The sequence below is a fragment of the Ambystoma mexicanum genome, chromosome 5p (assembly GCF_040938575.1).
Source record: "Ambystoma mexicanum isolate Mex_15411 chromosome 5p, UKY_AmexF1_1, whole genome shotgun sequence".
Taxonomy (NCBI): domain Eukaryota; kingdom Metazoa; phylum Chordata; class Amphibia; order Caudata; family Ambystomatidae; genus Ambystoma; species Ambystoma mexicanum.
In genome coordinates this window covers 421,972,467-421,992,283 of record NC_090930.1, presented here as the reverse complement: position 1 = coordinate 421,992,283, position 19,817 = coordinate 421,972,467, and the positions used below count along the sequence as shown (strand labels likewise).

Genomic DNA, 19,817 nt, shown 5'->3' with positions numbered 1-19,817 from the left:
ACTCGAAGCCAGACCTGCGCCTCCGTGGGAATCAGGTGAGCGTGACACTGTGAGAGGCTAAGGTGGCGAAGCGTTACCTGCTCAAGTACCACACTGTGAGGGCTAGTTTCCCTGGCGCAGTATGGATGACTCTGCCCCCCTGCTGCGCCAGATGATGTGCTGGGCCCGTCGGAATTTGAATCGAGGGCACCTCCGAGAGGCTAAGTAGCTCCCAAACCCATGGCCTGGCCAGCCACCCTGGAGCTATCAGAATGATGAAGAGTCGGCGAGGCGCCTTGATTGTGCAAATTAACCTGTGGATCAGCGGAGTGGGCGGAAAGGCGTAGGTCCGCTGGAGGTGAAATGCGTCGCCCAGAGAGCCAGGGCCCCGACCTTGCCAAATGCAAACTGGGGACACTTTGTTGTGCCAGGTGGCAAAGAGATCCATGTGGGGGGGGGGCCGAGCTGTTGAAGATCACCTGAATAACGAGGTTGTTTAACTGCCACTCATAATTGTCCGCTCCCAGCCTGCTGAGCCTGTCCGCTTCCAGGTTGAATTCCCCAGGGAGGTGGATTGCCGAGGGGTAAATATAGTTTTCCAGGGACCACTCCCACATGCTGATCGCCAGTCTGCACAGAGGAGGGGAATCTAGTGCCTCCCCATTTGTTGACTTAGTACATACTGGTCGAGTAGTCTGTCTGGATGAGGACAACCTTGCCCCGGAGAAGTGGTAGGAATGCTCCGAGCGCTAGCCAGATGGCGTTCAGCTCCAACCAATTGATGTGGTATTCCTGCTCCTGTCAAGATCGTCCAGGGTGGCTCCCTAGCCCTCGAGCGAAAAGTCTGTGGTGATGGTGGCCTGCAGAGAGGGTGGCCGAAAGGGCTTGCCCGTCCGTAGGTTGCAGTCCATGGACCCCATTTTAGGTCCGGGTGGAGAGAGGGAGGAACGTTGATCATCTCGGATTGCGAGCCCCGCTCCTGATTCCATGAGGCCCTGAAGTGCAGCTGAATCCTCCTCGTCCTTCGTCTTGTGTGCGGCACGGCTAATAGGACTGCTGCCAGTAGACCCAGGAGATATTGGTACCACCATGCCGAGGTCACCTCTCTGCTGAGGAAGTGGGGGGTTGCCCTCTTAATGGCCGAGATTTTGTCCTCCGACGAGAACACCTTTTCGGAGCACGTGTCCCAGATGAGTCCCAGGAATGCCAGAGTATGCGTAGGCTGTAGCTGTGACTTCATGAGATTGAGCGAGAAGCCTAGATCGTGCAATGTGTTCATAAGGGCATTGGAAGAGTGGCAAACTGCTTCCGGAGATGTAGCCCTGACGAGCCAGTCATCGAGGTATGGGTAGATGTGGAGGCCCTGCACTCTGAGGAGGGCCGTCACGGCATTCACAAGTCTGGTAAAGACCCTGGGGGCCGAGTTGAGGCCAAATGGAAGGACTTTGTATTGAAAATGGTAGCCCATTATCCTGAACCGTAGGAAAGAACGATGGGGCTGCCAAATCGGGACGTGTAGGTACGCGTCCTTCAGGTCCAGGGAGCACATCCAGTCTCCCTTGTCCAATGTCTCCGCTATAAAAGCTGGTGTAACCATCTTGAATTTTTGCAGGGGTTGGGAGAGTTTGAGGGTGGAAAGGTCCAGCACAACTCTCGGGCCTGCCTGGTTCTTCTTCTGAATGGCGAAAATCCTGGAGTAAAAGCCAAAACCTTGCTGGGACTTCCTCCACTGCCTGGCTCTCTACGAGCGACCGGATCTCTGCCAAAAGAGTTGCTGTCCCAACCTGTGGGAGTGGAGTGGAGGGGAGGAGAGAGGAGTGGCTGGGATAGGAAAGCGGCACCCCGTGGAAACTACAGAGAGGATCCAGGGGTCCGCGAAATTCTGGTGCCAGAAATGTGCATGGACAGCAAGCCTAACCCCCACCGGAGACACGTGGACCCAAAGGGTTGTGTCATGTCTTCTTTCCCTCGGAGGCCAACGCTGAGGAGGGGGACTGCCCCTTTTTGTTGTTTGTGCCGGCTCTGAGACGGCGAGCGGTCCGGCAGCCTGGATCTGCGTTCCTGGAAGCCACGGAACCCTCCATATGTACGACCCTTATCCGAGCGCTGCTGAGATTGTGTGTACAATTTGGGCATGGTCTTTGCAAGAATGGATAAAGACTTCGCTGTTTGTCAGCTGTTTTTCTTTTTATCCAGCTCCTCTCATCCGTAGAGGAGTGGAAGAGTCCCCGCTCCCCCCCTCGAATGGTAGCTCTAGAATGCGCTCCTGGACATCCGGTTTGAATTTTGTTGCCCAGAGCCAGACTGTTCTTCTCATGTCCGTGGCAATACAGATGGCACGGCCTGAGGTATCGATATGAGCCACTGTGGATTCCATGATGTCATGCGCCACCAGTTTGGCATCAGCTAGCCCCGCCTTATAGCGCGATTGGCACTGGGTGGGGAGTTCCGGGAGGAAGTCTGCTATTTCCCGCCATAACCTTTGGTTTGGCAACATCCAGCATGGCATTTGTGTTGGCCTGACGAAGGTGCAAGGGTGTGTTGGAGTAGATTTTCTTGCTGTACGCCTCCAAGATCTTCTCCTCCTTGCCTAGCAGCGCCACAGAGGAGGCGGAGGACGACTGAGGCTTGGAGTATAGTGATGCCGCAGTGATCACAGTGGAGTGTGGCTGAGGATGGGCCGAGAACAAGAATGCATCCCCCTCCATCTGCCTGTACTTGGCGTCCAGGCGTCTACTGACTGGCTGGGCCGAGTGGGGTTTGAGCCAGCCCTTCTTGGCCAGAGAGACATCGGTCTGCATAGGAATCCCAGATTTGGCAGAGGGGCATCGCGTGAGGACTTCAGCCAGAACCACCTCTGCCGGCTGCTCGACTTCGGGTTGGGGGAGGCCCAGGTACTCCACCAGGCCAGCAAGACGTTCATGGAAGGCCCTGGCTGAGAATGGAGTGTCCGGGTCCTCCGCCTGGTTCGTATCCTGCGGATCTGGAGGATCCTGTGGAGAAGGAGGAGTAGATGGTGCCCGAGGCTGGGGTACAGGGACCGCAGCCAGAGGCTGAGGAGACGGCGGAGGTTGAGGAGTTGGCTTTGGAGCCGAAGGAGGCGGCTGCACTGAGGCTTGGGGGCCCGATGGAGGCGTCTGTGGTGCGGCTAGCATGGCGGGAATGACTTCCCTGATGGCGTCTGATGATAACCCCCATCTGAGGTGACCTAATGTGGCCGAGGAACTTCTCGAATCTCGAAGAGCATCTCCTCACTGGCCAAAGAGGTGGCAGGGGGGTGCCAACGGGGTTGCGGGGGCATGCTGGAGCCGTTGCATACCCTGTTCATATGGACACAAAGGAAAACTGCCCTGCGCAAATGAGGGCCAACTGTAGACCACATACCTGGTTGAGGCCAGTCCCATCTTGACACTCGTTCTTCACTGAATTCCTGGAATGGCGTCGGATGGGTGCCTCTCTTTCTGGCGAGGCAGCCATTTTGTCGAGCTGCCTGCCACGTGCCTGCCATGTGGTGCTCGGCCCGGCCTCGTCAAAGACTCTTGCGTGTGAATCACAAGGCCTACCCTACTCCTCGGGCCTCAGCCCTTTAGGTGTGACCCCCTCGACCCGGGGATCGGTAGAGCTGCGTTTAGGCGCCCCCTCCGACATATTGCCGGTATTAGGGCGTAGCCCCACGGCCATGGTGCCCGTAAAAGGGCAGAGCCCCTCGGGTGTAGACCCGGTAAAAGACCCTTCCGGTCCCTCAACACTGCGCCCGGGAGGATCTGAGGATCTCTCAACCCGAAGGCCGGTAGCTGAAGCAGCCTTGGTGCACGTGCCAGTAGAAGGACCTGGCCGGTCTCTCCCACGCGGTAGAGTCCCTGGGAAGGAGTCTCCCTTGCAGGGTGCGCTGGAAAATATCAGCCCTACCTTGGGCCTGGTTCGATGCTTCGCGAAGTTCTTGAGATCCTCTGGAGGCGACCTCTGGAAGAGCTCCCTCCATCTGGCTAGTCTGTTCTTCAGCGCCTTCGAGGACAGCGAGTCACATGCCGAACAGGATTGCCAACCGTGGTCTGGGACAATGCAACGTAGGCAGAGGGCGTGGGGGTTCTGAAGTTGGGAAGAGCCTGTTGCAGGATGGACACCTGCTGAACTCTGTAGAAGTCGACATGCGCCGGAGGAGGAGCGCGATGCCGGAGGACCGAGTACCTGAATGATAGATAAGACAAAAAAGACAAAGAGAAGAATATCCGCACGTGGAATTATATGGCCAAAGCCAAACTAAGGGCCGCTGGTGAATTCGGCCCGTTTCCGTCGACGTGGAAAAGGGGACTGAGGTGTGGTGCCGGAGGGCAAAGTCAGGGCAGCGCATGCTCCTTGGGCAGCACACATGCGCGCCTCTAAATTTAAAGGGGAAGAAGGTCTCTTCTGGTGAAAACGGTTCCGTCTCCCGTCCCTTGAAAGGGACGCCCATGCAGTATGCAGGAAAGGGGACGGGACGAAAGAGCAAGGCCGATAATTCTTTGCGTCAGCCCTGCTGCCACACTTGAAGATGGAGATAACATGGGCCGTACTCCAAGATTGAGGCGTAACCCCAGTACTGATGATATCCTTGAATTCCTGGTACAGTAGATTCGTCCAGGTGTTCTGATCGGCCTTAAAGGTGTTAGTTAGACCATTCGGTCCCGGGGCTCTAGACTTTTTGCATTTAGTTAAGAGGGAGTATATAGTGCTAATATCCAGGGGTGGGGGGATCCCATTTAATACTATCCAGGGAATCAGAATTCTGGGGAAGGTCAATCGTTGGAACCCCAAATCTTCCCTCAAAGAACTCGACCCATTCTAGCTCAGATATACTGTTTAATTGGGAGACTACGTAATTCGGGTCTTGCCCATTAATCACGGACCTTGTGCATTAATTAGGATCCCTAACATCGACTCAACATGCTGCTGCAGTAGAGTGTTTTTTACTGATTTACAATGGTTTTTAAAGGACTGTTTGTCCAAAAAACTTTAAGAATATGTCTACCACCTAGGAAGAACATCGGGATGATGGCAAGTGAGAACTTGATTTTGACCTAAAACTAATAGAAAAACTCATCATGAGCGCCTCAACATCTAAGGCAGCGGGCCCTAATGGGGTAATTTATCAGGTTTTGAAGAATACCTGGGCGATCCATCTTGATACCCTCTATAGGGAAATATTAGAGTCAAAAAGCTTTCCTCCTTCCTGGAAACAAGTGCTCATAATACCATTTTTCAAGGTGGGGGTAGATCCCAGCCTGAAAATTATAGGCCAATTGCGTTGGACATTGAAAGCAAGATTTTTATGCGGATCCTCTTGTTAGAGCTAGAGGACTGGGCCAAATCAAATAACATCTTTTCTAAGTTCCAAACAGGATTCAGACGAGGGATGTCGACAACATTAAATGGCATCACCCTGAGTCTCTTAAGAGAACACTCCAAAAAAGATGGAGGGGGCCCGATATTTGGAGCTTGGGTAGACCTCTCCAAAGCTTTCGACCTGGTAAATAGGGAGAAACTATGGGCTAAATTGAGGAAGTGGGGTCTTCCAAGCAACCGCCTGTCCATATTAATCGAGCTACATAAAAACACCTCGCTTATGGTTAGACTAGATGAGGCTGGTCATCTCTCGAATAATAATCAGTGTAGAGCAAGGAGTGCGACAGGGATGCATCGGAGCCCCTTATTTTCAATCTTTTCCTGTCGGATCTGGGTGAATTTCTCCAAAATTGGACCATGGCAAGGCCCAAATTCAACTCTACCAAGGTTTATTAGCTCGCCTATGCAGATGACAATGTCCTGATTGACAGGACAGCAATAGGCTTGCAGCACTTACTGAATGGCCTAAGTGAATACACCAAACTTAACGGTCTACAAGTAAATCCAAGGAAGTCCAAAATTATGGTGTTGAAAAATCCGAAAAAGCAAATCAACTTTGGTAAATGGTCCAGACTTGTTATCGTTTATATGTGTTTTCAGTCCAAGGTGTAAACTTTACTTTTATACCCCTTCGCCTATATTCCTCTGTGATGTTTAACAGTGACCGAGGACATACAGGAGTCTAACAACCTTTATGTTGTTATTGTTCTTCAAAAATGGATTCTCTTTGACTTCTTTTACTGTCCCCTTTTTTGTAAGTGTCATGATTCCTGCCCCTCATGTCCCCACCCCTCCAAGACGTCAGGCTGGAGCTAGGTCACAATCACCTACATGGCCCTCAAGGGCCTCTCCATCCCTCCAAAGACCCACTTGGAGTCAGACTTGGCGCTTGTGGCACCAGACTCACTCACTCCCATAGGATAACATTGGGGATTGGACTTGTAGTGCATTGATGGGGACAAGATGGATGCCCCCGCATATTTTGGTTCCCAGAACTGAATGTGCAGTCTAGTCTTTTGGGTGTGGTTCAGCCCAGAGACACTTGAGATACCCAGAGACTATTTAAGCCACGCCCAGGCTGAGAAACATGCTTTGTGTTTTCTGCACCTGCAGCGTGACACTCTGTGTTCGGATCGGTCTCCAGTAGGCCTGCATCTTTCTTCTGCGCTCAGCTCCTGCAAGAACAAGAACACCGTTAGGAACAGCCTTACCTTGCGGCGCTTCTGCCCATCATTCATCGCTCCTTCTGCTCTGCAGGCATCTTCGGCGGTGTCATTCCCATCCCGGCACGCCGCTTCCTAAGGAAAAGGGAAAAGAACAGAAAAAAGGCATTAGTAAGCATTCTGCAAATCTTTGCTTATTTTTAAATACTGTACAAGCTTCAAACGCTTACCTGAATCAAAGCCGCTCTGGGGGAACTCTGTCTCCGGAACTTCTCATCCATCTGCAAGAGGGAAAAGACACTCCAGGTTAGCGTGGAAACATCTAGCGGCACCGCATACCATGCTTACTCACTGCATTTGCTCTTCATAACCGGCATCCACGCTGAAAACGTTGCAGCACCTAAAAGACACAGGAAAAGAACTCTGTTCAATACAAATACGACAGGGGTGCACCGCGCATCGCGCTCTCACTCGCCTTCAGCGCTACTCATCTCAGCAGCCCTCCGCCATCCCCGGACGCCAGCCATCATCTAAGGAAGGAAAGGGACGAAGGTAAAGAACTGTTCAAAAGACTCATTATACTTACCTGTCAGACTCTTGCCAGTGAAGCAACTAGGCAGCAACGAGCCTGCAACAATCAATGCGCCCCTGCGCTGAAAGCAGGACGGAGAGCACACTATCCAAGAAAACAAGGTGAGCTGTGGATCAAAGGGAAGGGTTGGACCCCAGGGAAAAAGGGGTTCAAGCACACAGAGACAATAGGGAGTTAAACTCTACCAATCCTGTGTTTCAGGCCCAGTCTCCAGTCTAATAGCCTCCAGGGAAGGGTTTGAGGTTGTAAGAGGTCAGAACAGGCTGAGTGACGTCCCCGTGGATACCAGGTGAGGGTTACAGTAAGCGGCACATCAGCGCTTCCTAAGGAAAGTTTTCCCTAATTTCAGGGATAGGACAGGGACAGGCAGTTATTTTCCATCTATCCTGCTGTCTTCAAAACCGACCCTGGATCTCCTTGGTCACTGCTCTGTAGCGTTTTTGTCTTGCGTTAATGGGATTTTCCTACTGCCTAATTTTAATTACATACAGTTGTGTGTTGCCCTCCTTCGTGTTACAATACTAGTCTGTTAGGGCTTCACCCTGCTTACTGCACCCTCAGAGCCTTCTGGGTTATAACTATTCTTTTAAAACTTGGCCTGACTCAGACAGGCGTTTGGCAGACTGGGACAAATGTTTCTTAAAGAAAAGTGGTGAAATGTAATGATAGAATTCAAAAACTGAGGAGGAGGTGAAGGTTTTCTTTTTTCTCCTTTATTTTCATTGGGGAAATTTAAGCTTTCCTCTCTTGTTATTTGTTTGCCTCTTCCTTTCCTCTCTAAAGGCATGTCTTCTGTTGGTAGAATTGTATCAAAGAATTGCGAACTCAATGTTGATCTTAAATTGGCAATAAGTTGGTTTTAATTATTTTGTAAAGATCTAATTTGATCAAAACAAATTAAAAAAAATAATAATAAAAAGGACTGATTTCCTAACAAGCTCCGTTCTAGTGCTCGGGTCCAAAATTGATCTCTGTAGCGATCTAATTTCCCTCCTCATATTACCTTTTACAGAAGCCAGATGCCTGTGAACAGTGGATATGCCTAGCCAGTCCATTCCCTCTAATGCCCTTCCCTCAAAATATACCAGATACTAGCGCACCTATGTATCTTTGGAACTCAATTGCATTGAAATTAGAAATCTTCCAGTCTAGGGTGGACTGACTAAGGGAGTCCCTTGCATTCTGATTCAGAAGAGTAATGTTTGAATCAGTCAATCTAACTAAATCGCCCGCCGTACTGGCGACCAACTTTGACTGGGACCGAAATTCTCTGATGTTTAATATCAGATCAAATTGGAATACAGTGGTCGCTCCAATCATTCTTTGCCATAGTAAACTTCGCACAACTATTCAAAAGGAAATTATCTAAATAGATGTAGTCCAAGAGAGATGAGCTATTCTCCCTTGTGCCAGGTATGCCATTCAGTCTCCTCAGAATTTTGGGACCTTTTCCCAACCAGAGGCTGCAAGCCCCGGGAGCCCATTCCTACATACCAGATGTTCCCCAATTGCTGCTTCCCAATGCCACCAGAGTGGTTCAAATAGGCCTCAAAGTCCCAGGTGTTAGGGAGGATTTTCAGAAATGTGCTAATTCCTCTCTACCTTAGAGACCCCCCCAAGCTCTTTTGCTGGACTCTATGACTAATTTTTTGCTTGGAGAGAGAGAGACCCTTTTTCCCCACTCTCTCATAGATTTTGAACTCTGTTTCTTTCCGTTGTGTAGTCTGATAAACTCCATAGGCATCATCTTTTACATTGTGTCCCACAGCACCTTCAGTCCAGTGGCACAGGGAAGTCTTCCAGATTTCCCCACGGTTTAAATACCTTCTCTTGGATAAACTACTGTTTCCTAGAGCAGTAAAGTGAAATTGACTTTACTTACATGTGTAACTTTCTAGACCCAGCACACACTATCTTCCAATAAGGTGCTGGAGGGGTTACTTAGTATCCCCTTTGTCTAGCTTCTCATGTAACAATGTTATGTTACCCTTTCCTCAATGAATAGCTAGTAGTAGTGGTTTACTTTTAACTACTGTGGTGTGCATTTACCGCGGGCTGCGTTCGCAGCTGCAATAAAGCACCCAAGGGTGTCATTTTTGTCAAAATGGCAACAGTCTTATTTTTTTGCTTTGTGGAAAGATCCTTCTTGAGATTTACTCTGCGCGCAAAACCAGGTTTACTCCCTTTGTTCGCTTTGTCTTTGGCAGGATTCACGAGTGAAGCCCGCCTCTGGCTCCAAGGTGTCTGGTGGGGGCAGGAAGCGAGGGAGGTGCCTGAAACTCCCTGTGCTTAGTCTTCTAGGAGACAGGAATGCGCTCTTGGGTGATTGGCCGGCTCGCTGTCAGGCAAGGACAGCCATCCTGCTGGGTGACTGACGGCTAGGCTGGAATGAATGGGAGAAACCTGCATAAAAGGCGAGGCTTTTTGGCTTGGAAGGCAGAGACGACCACTGGACGAAGGAATCTGAAGAAGAATGTGTAAGAGATGCCTGCTGCAACTCCTGGACCCTTCATTTTCCCGGTAAAGCCCTGCTGTTGTGCTGAAGTTCCGAATTCGCCTTGACTAGAGAAGCCCTGCAAGGACGACTTCTGCCTTTGAGTTGGTGGGACCAATCAACTCCAAAGTAAGCCAGTCTGGACATCCTCTCAGAGCTGGCTGTACTTCCACTGCTGCTGCTTTTGGGACCCGAAGTGCCAGGGAGAGGAACACCAGATTGTGTGCGTTGCTTTTAAGTCCTTGGATCTTGTGTCGTCTGGACAGCTACACAGGATACTTGCCTCCTCTTCTGCTCTGTTGGCATGGCCACAAGACTCCTATTGTTTTTCTAAATACAACCCTCCAATAGCAAGGATCAGCACCACTCCTGCACACCAGCAGTAGTCCATTCAGGGACTACTGTGTTACTGACTCATGCATGTACACTAGACTCAATGGCCCCCGTTTGTAGATTGGGACCAGGCACGCCCTGGGCCCATACACACATGACATACACTAGCCAGTGAAAACAGCTGGTTTCCCAGGCAAATGCATGACTATAGAAGGGAATTCCCGACCTGAGAAGGCAGGAAGAAAGGCAAACAATAGAATGGTCAAAGAACAAGCGAAACATCTCGTGGCACGGCCATTTTAGGAACCTAATCACTGTTAGTAGCCAGACGCGGTCAACGCGAATGGGCACACTAAAAATATAGAAAACATGGGAAAAATGTAATTGCTGCCAACATCCTGTCTTTAGTCACATTTAAAAGCAATCAGAAATCCCTTTGTGTACCCTAGACTTTTTCCAAACGTATCCCCATCCCACTGCATTGAAAGATGCTGTGTCCAATATGAAAAAGTTACCCAAACGGGTAACATGTAAAAAGACAAAAGGGTAAACAGTTTCCCAGTACTGACAGTCGGAAGGACTAGTCCGTTTGCCCATAGCAAATAAGCAAAAAGGCCAGGTAAGCGAAGTTTAAGGATTCAATTATCTGTAAAAAGTCAGGACAAAGTGTAAAACAAATGCAAAAGGGTTGGGGACCATAAAATATAATGGCAAAGTTGCCTAAAAGATAAATCGTTCCTAAGACCTCAGCATCGGCTGAGAACACCAGATGCCGAAAACATTGGGAGCAGAATAGAAAGTCCCTGAAAAAAAAACAGTAGGAAATATCCCAGGATTCTACACAGGACCAGTGCACCCAAGTAAAAAAATAAAATGAAAAACTGAAGCCAATAGATGCATGTACATAATGCACACATTCTGATCACCATCTGGTGATCCCCCTTCTAAGTGATTAAAAGCATTTAACATCTCCCTTTCTAATCGACTTATGAGTTACTTGCTTATCATCCCTCCGCCCTAGCCCTCAACTCCCTTTAGAAATCCGTTCAACACAGTTGCCACTGTGCCAACTCTGAGATGCAATGCCATTACTCTTCAATTGAAATATTGCTACTGCCTTTCCCCTCCTCCCTCACCACCCAAAATCCTATCCCCCATCCTGTGGCTCTCTTACCTGCTTAGTCTGTCCATCAGTCAGAAAGTGGCCTGTGCACATTTTTCTGAGTTCAATAGTCCAGCTGCGGGTGGGGTTGCAGGTCATTTGGTCGAAAACCAAATGGTCGAATGCCATTTGATCGAGAGTCAAATGGTCGAAAAAATTGTCGATTTTTTGTAAATTTTTCTATATTAATTTATTTTTTACCAAACAAAACTAAAAAAATATATAAATAAATTAAAAAATTCGACCATTTTTTTTCCGACCATTTGACTTTCGATCAAATGGTCATTCGATCTTTTATTTTCGACCATTTGACCGGACACCCTGCGGAGTGCACATTCGGTGCCCACACGTTTATGCTGCATCATTCCAAATCATTACTCCTGCAGGCTGCATGATCAACCCTTTAGCAATACCCTTTCGTTTTGGATAGTTAAAGAGGCTGAACAAAAATAGTTTGGCATTCCTTGCTCACTCTGGACAATCAGTGATCATGACAACCTCTTTTAAATGTGGAGTTACTTTCGTCAAGCAACTGATGTTGATCAAATGAGTGTCCAAGTACACCATGTACCAAGCCAAGTGCATGCAGGGTGGGGAGGAAGGTCATATATGTGCCCAGTTTCATGTGAAACATGAAATGCTCCAGTCCCGTCCCAGTAGGACAGAATATCCCTTTAGGTCCGGGGGAAAGACAGGTTACTCTGTACAGGAGCCCAAAGAAAACTGATTTGCAGCACAGGATCACTTTGAAAGAAAGTACGAAACATAACAATTAAGCATTAACACAGTATTCTGTCATGTGTTTTATATGCCACAGGCAAAAACAAAAAAAAGAAAAGTGGCGGCATTCGCATTTTGCCCTCTCTTCTAGGAGGAGGATGTGGCCGGTTTTAAAAAGGCGGGATGAAGGAGGGCGCAGACAACCTACAAAGGTATATGATGCCAGCAGCATAATGCTCTTTATACATTGAGAGCCCAAGGAGGATGGCTTTGTATAAAATGGAAAGGCTTTAACCTCAATATGATTGCACTTTCATGTCATTTCTGGCACTGGTCAATAGGTAGCGCACTGCAAATATCTGGCATTATAGTAATTCAAGGAAAGAGTCCTGGCACCAAGAGACTAAGTATAAATACTCCTAAAAGAGGTTAAATGATGGTCTACCTTCCAACAAGGGTTTAAAAGGCCAAGGGACAAAAATACAAAAAGAAATGGAACTACCATGGATACTTTGTGGACAAATGCGATTATAAATGAGAAAACTAAAGAGATAAATTACAGCATGAATGCTCCATCCCATAACATATATTTTACCTTTCCGATTCCTCTTGTAGGTGAAGGTGCAGGAGACACTGGGACAAAATCTATTCTCTTTGGAGATGAAGACTTCTCAAATTTATCAAAGTCATTATCACTCTGTAAATGCAAACAATCAGGAGTTAATGTTATTTTTTCAGAAAAAGGCATCGTCAGTATTAAAAGCATTTGAAGAAGGGCAGTGCACCAATGGACGGGCTGCTAACTACTACTTTGCAAAACCCTCCAAGTACTAAATGTGTCTATAGGAGAGCAGGTCTTCTCTTAAAAACATCAGGTTTGGTATGCCAATATCAAAAGTACATCGCACCATCTTAATAAAGTAATATAATCATGCAGGGGAGAGTACTGTCATAATCAGAATGCACATAACGCTGGTGTTAAATACCAGCAGTCTACGCTAGGTTTTTAGTTTAAAGGAAATTGGGCACGTGTGCAAATGTGTGGACTGCAATTGATCGCATTCCAGGACGAAAGACATGGGATCTAATAATGATAACTGTTGCTTGGCCATGTCCTACCAGAGGGGGCGGACATGGCCGGTAACGGGCCTGAGCCCTACTAAGGCGAGGCCTCGCTTATGGACTGCTGGACCGTAATCTACCTCCTTGGAACAGGGTGATATTGATATAAAGTAATCTTAACTCACAGGTTTATCACAGTAGTTCGAAATAAAAAAGAGAAAAGTAAAACGTGCTTCATCAACAAAGCAAACACAATAATCTTGGACAATATATTATGGCATATGCAGAAAAAAAAGCCAATCGGAAGAGTTTATTGTCCTAAAAATAGGGCAAACAAGTGTGAGCAATGATAAAAATGTGCTATCTAGTGCCAAGAAAGCTAATTTAGAGCAGAACTAGTCAAACGGGAAAACAAAGTCCAACTTGGAAAAGAAGAAAAGGAAATAACTTTACCAGGATCAAGCTTTCCTCCCATGACTGGCTAATCTGCATCGTGGTTTGGACTTCCCTAAAAACCAAACAAATACCATGAAGAAAAACCAACAAGCAAGGAATCTAAGAAGACATTCTTCATCAGGTTCTTTCTGACCTCACCTTTCATGGGCTGCTTCTCTGTTCATCAAGTCCAGTCCTTCTTCCTACAGAACACAATAAAAAAAAGGTTCACATCTGCTTTTCGCTCTCCTCTCATAAAAAGGGAAAGATCTTGTCAGCTAGAGTATGCAGCCACATACATTTATAGAAATCACACAAGTGAAGAATGAAATCAGCAATGGCATTTACATGCATCACAGTTTTAGTTCATTTAAACAAAGGATTATCTATTATTGTGTCTGCCTTCATGACTTTCATCTTGGATAACTCTAAGAGACTACCTCCATTCTTGGACTCTGCACTTCTGGGCCCTTGGACAGCAGGGCCTCACATATCCCATTGTCCAGCCCAATTGCACTTAATTCCCGGCGATTCTATGCCCAGGAGACAATTCCTGAGCCAAATGGGATGCAGTGGGAACCCACAAATTACTGGTTATATGGGCTTCCAGTAGACCGTTTGACAAAACTAACAGGCACTTATCTCTTGGGAGCCTTTTGCTTAACTTTATCCCTGCCCCTCATGCTTCCCTACTGTATTGCACTTTACCATGTTCCCTCTCCTAGACACCTAACTGAATTGAATGTTTGAAAAGCCCGTGAAAGGGCAGCTGTCAGCCTTTTCTTTGCTTTAGAGTTTCTATGAAGCAACTGTGTTCAATGCTGTTGCCTTAAAAAAGCAAGTAAATTAAACTACCCGTGACCTCAGTGCATGGAATAATGATGTTGCCGGCCAAGTCAATGCAGGCCATGGGGTTTGAATCCTAAATTTAAACAGTAGAACCCTTAAAGAAAGTAACTTCCTGCTACAACATGCACTCTCAAATGTGAATTATTTTTCGAAGTAGAATTCAGTTGAATAAGATTTAGCTATTTCACATCAACCATCTATTGTTTAAAACAATGTATGCTTTGACTAAAAAAATGAGAATTGCACCAAAGAAGCTTTCCACAACAAAGCGAATTATGGTTGGAAAAATAAACATGTCTGTCAAATATAAATACAGACACCAGCACTTCAAAATGCACGCTGATGTAATTCTACAGATCATAAGAACTAGAAGAGATTACATTGTAATATTTCCAGTTGGTCAAGGGTAGCCAGTCTACGTTTATATTCAGGGAAAAAAACTTTGTTGACGAGATGTTATGCACATTCAGTGAAACAAACGTGTTCATTTGTCAAGGGATGTATGGTTTAGGCATAATCTAAAAAAACATAGAAATGCACCAGTTATGGTGCTCTTACACATACAGATGGCTTCACAAATGGTACGAGGACATCACATATGACATCACCAATTACATCATATGTACAAGTTGGCACTTGAATTCGCTGCAAACAGGTCACACAAATACATTTGGCACACACAGCAACTAAGATATATGAACCAATTTTTGTTTAGTGCCAATGCATTAAGAACATAGCATAAAATGCTGCATATACAGACCGTAACTCGGGGGAACGGCCTTTGGTTAGTGTCCATAGGATATGGTCCGTGTCGATGATACACAAACTTAACTTATAAAGCACAACACAAAAAGGTTATACTGTGTATGTAGGATGACCGACACTAAAAACGTCCATGCTCTCGTCATTGCAGTTGTGTACAAACACCCGCCCCCCACCCACACCCCTCAAGCCTAATCTTAGGCAGCGTTCTGGCAGGCCTGGATATGTAATTTATACTACCAGATGAGGTGAACAAGTTACTTACCAACTGGTAACGTTCTTTCGATGGGATATTCAAGTATTCAACATCTTTGACATGTAGCTGTGTACTTCGGAAACTTTTTCGGCAAAGGGCGTCCAGCGTCAATGGCATCGGGTCCATGTCGCTCGAAGGCCTCCATCGAGGGCAAATTCACCGGATGTTATAAATAGGACGCACGGCGCCCGCAGCCTCAGTTTATGATTTTTCCCCCATAACGTGTGACACCTATCCAATGCCTGCTTGACCGCCCATAGTCTTGCAGAAAAGTAAGCTGCAATCGCATAGGAAATTCTCCAGAGGGGCAGGCTGGGAGGGCGATGTGGAATACGTTGGAGGAACATCCAATCGAAAGAACGTTACCAGTAAGTAACTTGCTCTTCGAATGGATTGTGTTCTCCAACGTATTCCACATCTTTGACAGACTCCCAAAGCTGTACCAGAAAATGGAGGAGGGAAAAGAATTGAGTACCAATCAGATGGCGGAATAAAGAAACGCCTTACCAAAGGCCATATCTTGACCATGGATCGTATCCAGGGAATAATGTTCAACAAAGGTGTGGATAGAAGCCGATGTGGCTACATCACAAATATTCCTAATAGGAACTCCCGTTGTAGGGCTGTGGAAGTAGCCACGCCCCTAGTGGAATGAGCTTTCAACCCTTCAGGAGGGTCCTTACCCGCCAATTGGTAATATTCAGTAATGGTGAGGATAATCCATCTGGACAAGGTCTGTTTGGTAACAGCCTGGCCCAATCGTTGTCCAGTATATCCCACAAAGAGTTGATTGTCCACTCTGACCCTGGACATCCTAGAAATATAAAAACACAGAGCTCTCCTAGGATCCAACCTATGAGTCGCTCCTCTTCCTTACCAGGATGAGGAGGAGGATAGAAAAACAGAAGAACCACTTTCTGGCTCAAATGAAAATCGGACGTTAGCTTAGGCAGAAAGGAAGGCTGTACCCTCAGTACAACCCTATCCTTGTGAAACACAGTAGATGAAAGTGCCTGCAATTCACTCACTCTGCGAGCAGAAGTAACCGCAACCAAGAACACCGTCTTGAAAGAGGGGGGTGTGACTTAGTAGCCATGGAATAGACTGGAGAGCTCCTGCATATCCGGGACTGATCCTGACGCACATGGATGATATAAGCTTCTAAAATATACAACAAACGGACCCGCGGCTGCCTGAAGGTGCGGGGCTCAGTAGGTGCATCAACTGCAGAGAAACAACTGATCAGGGTTGAAGATTCAGAGTCCGGAATCAGTGACTCGGCCCGCTGACCTAGTAACAAGATGGCAGATGCCATTGAACAAAGGAAATGCCAGGATGCTGTATGAGAATCCGTGGAGACAAGGAACTATTGCAACTAATGAGATCGCTCTGAGAGGGGGAGCGCAGCGCATCTGGGGCAGCGGAACCGTCTGAGGTTAAATGATTCACAGGATACCTACATAGTGTGGATACATTGTAACACCGAGCATCCGTGATGGCAGAACCTTCGGTTGCTGAATGATCCACATGGCACCTACATAGTGTGGATACATTAGATCGCCGAATGAGCAGCGCGCAGGCAGCGCACAACACAAAAGCACTGGGCAGACTGTGAATCATCGTTTTACAGGTCACGGTGCGAGTGACCTCAGCGTGGCCTGACCGGTACTGAGAGGACACTCAGATAAAGAGCGGTAGCTGCACCAACCCCTGTAAATGAGGGATTGAAGAGCAGGTTGTTCCCCGGGGGAGGTTAGGACAGGACACGCGGACGGACCTCCGTACCTGTTGAAGTGCACACCGTGACACATATAAGGTATCACGAGGAACATAAAACACCAGAACCACAAAGAGACCTTGGGCCCAAGTGATCGCTGCGGAGTCATTGGGATTGGCGAGCGCATTCATAGGCGAAAAAGATAGGTTGAACTGGCACAGCAAGCACCCATGTGCAAGAGGCAGCAGAGGCAGAGGATGCACATAACTCAAGACTTAAGCCTGCGGCCAGGACAGAAACGAAGACAGGCTTTGGGCACAGCAGATGCTGCCTGCCACTGGAGGACTTGCTGGTGTGGCGAGGGCACGTTACTGCAGGCAAGCAAAGTGCTACCGCTGGAGAAGAGGAGCTGGATTGCCCAGGGAGGGAGTGATCCAATCTGCCGCCGAGGGCCCAGGAACAGCCAGGAGATATTTTAATGCCCTAGAGGGGGGTGGTGACAATAGAGCAAAAGCCCTGTCCATTGCACAGACGAGCGACCATGAGGGCTTGATCGGACATCTGCACAATATCCAAATGTGATAAGGGATTAACCCCCAAATAGAAGACACATAGCCTGGACGCCACTACAAGTGCCGGGGCTGGCGCAAGGACAGAAACCTAAGCCCATTGCCACAATGAGGGTGCGTATGGAACTATGTAAGTATACTGTTGCAGGTATCGTGGAGCTATGTGAGATACTGGGCAACCCATACGTAATGGGATATGGCCTGGGGATGGCGCTTGGAAGCAATGCATAGACAGCGCCACATAACAGACGACACTGCTAAACAGTGTCATTCTACAACGTAAGAACCCCAGGTGTGGGGGTAAGGCCAGCCATAACGCAAAGGATATGCGCGACGGCCAGGTACGATCAGGCGAGGTGCTGTGTTCGGAGTTCTGCGCATGAACATACGCCCAGAAGGGTCGGTTGCAGCCTTCTGTGAATAAAACACTGGTACTTGTTACTTCAGGTGGAGATTTGATGAAGGAAGTGCACATGGCTCCCACACCCTTTGCCAGCACGTGAACTCTCTGAACGAAAGTGCGGAAACCACTGGGGTGCATACGACCCGTCCGCCAGCTAGCGTAATACAGATATGCTGGGCACAGGACGCTCATAGACTGGAATAAGACGAGGGCTTAAGAGGTATCGAAGAGCCATAGTACGGAGGGAGCCATCGGGACGACAAGGGAAATGGCGTCCAAAGTGAACAAGATTAAGGGGAAACAACCCACGTTGGACATCTTCACCAAACCACCACACTCACCAGAGGTGTCTACCCAGACAAAAGGAGATGCACGGGGGACAACTGCCCCACAGCGTGATGATCACCAAATATCAGAAGCCATAGCTGAGCTAAAGGCCTCATGGAGCAGTAAAATCGACGCAGCCATAGCAGAACTGAAAACTGCCCTGGAATTCAAAATAGATGTGGTCAGTGTGGATGTGAACCCCTTAAGACAGGATGCAAGGACACTGGCTGAGCACACAAGCGGCCTGGAGAGCAAGGCAAAGACTAACGCGGACGTTGGCATGGCCAATGCCAAAGAGATTCATATATTACAGCAAAAGGTGCGTAGCCTAGAGAGCCGAACAGAAGAGGCGGAGGGGCCAGTGAGTCACAGCAAAATTCGGGTGGTGGGATTACCAGAAGGGAAAGAAGGCGCAGACCCGACAAATTATGTGGAGAACATGCTTCTGCAGGAGATAGAAGTGGGAGTGCTCACTCAAGGGTTCACGGTCGAAAGGGTGCACAGGGCCCAGCTCAGACAGCCCCAACCGAGAGCCTCGCCACGTGTTATTATAGCTAAGATTTTGAACTTTAAGGACAGAGAAAAGATCCTTGAGTTTTTTCACAAAGGGGGAATGATAAGCAGAGCGTCAGCAACTGTCACGGCATACCCAGATTACACCATGCTGGTACGACGACAACGATTTCACTATGTGGCTGTCATAAAACGGCTAAGAGTCCGGCTTTAAATACATGCTGTTATACCCAGCAAAACTGAAAATTATACACAGGAACAAGGTGCTTTTTTTTGGCCGACAGGGATGCCCGGAGGATGCAAATAGCCAGGACCGGAGCAGACAAGAGAAGTGAACCAGCATCGTATCACTGATAGACTTGGTTGATGCCATATGTGAGACCCCGATATTGACTTGGGTAAGAGGTAGCCCTGACACCCAGCGGGGCCCTGTGTGAAATGTCTCATAAATAAGAGTGCGTAATATAATGTAACATTAATGCAGGAGATGCGGTAGCAGAGCAATCTTACCCCTAGAAGTTAGTGTAGTTGGGATACCGATAGTGTGGTGTCCCCCCGCTCTGATCCAAGTACCGGCGCAGGCCACGAAAGGACTATATGCGCAGTAGCCTGAGATCCAGGGATGGAGCTGCGCAACAGTTGGGGATGGGTGGGATGGGGGTGGGGAGGGAGTTGGGGAGCTTGAAGGGGTGTTAAAGGGGGCAGGAGGAGCTTACACTGATACGTCATTGCAGAGGGCGAAGGGGGGGCGGAACAGGATAGGGATAGGATGGGGGATCTCAAGATAGTGACATGGAATGTAAGGGGGCTCAATAGCTATTTAAAAAGGAATTAGGTTATGATGTACTTGAAGACACAGAGAATTGACATTGCCTTATTGCAGGAGACTCACTTAACTAAAGAGAAACTACCGTTGGTGGGGAGGAAATGGAAGGGAACCACAATAGGGTCGACATATTCAGCGTACGCTAGAGGGGTTATTACTTGGTTTGCACCGCATGCCCCCTTCAAACTGTTACAGTCTACCATAGAGCCGGATGGGAGGATGGTACTAATAAGGGGATTCGTGGAAAATAGGGAGCTGAGCATTGTCAACATG

At 47.9% G+C, this 19,817-nt stretch overlaps 1 protein-coding gene across 2 annotated transcripts in view; it reads right to left on the bottom strand.

Annotated features, from left to right (window-relative positions):
• PABIR2 (PABIR family member 2) overlaps positions 1-19,817 on the bottom strand; it is an 812,224-nt gene that overhangs the window by 480,976 nt on the left and 311,431 nt on the right. For both annotated transcript variants that reach the window (XM_069612821.1, XM_069612822.1), the window contains exons 4-6: positions 13,482-13,525; positions 13,341-13,395; positions 12,421-12,522 (exon numbers count right to left, since the gene is read on the bottom strand). In XM_069612821.1, the coding sequence (XP_069468922.1) occupies positions 12,421-12,522; positions 13,341-13,395; positions 13,482-13,525 (201 nt within the window). The remainder of the gene's footprint in view (positions 1-12,420; positions 12,523-13,340; positions 13,396-13,481; positions 13,526-19,817) is intronic.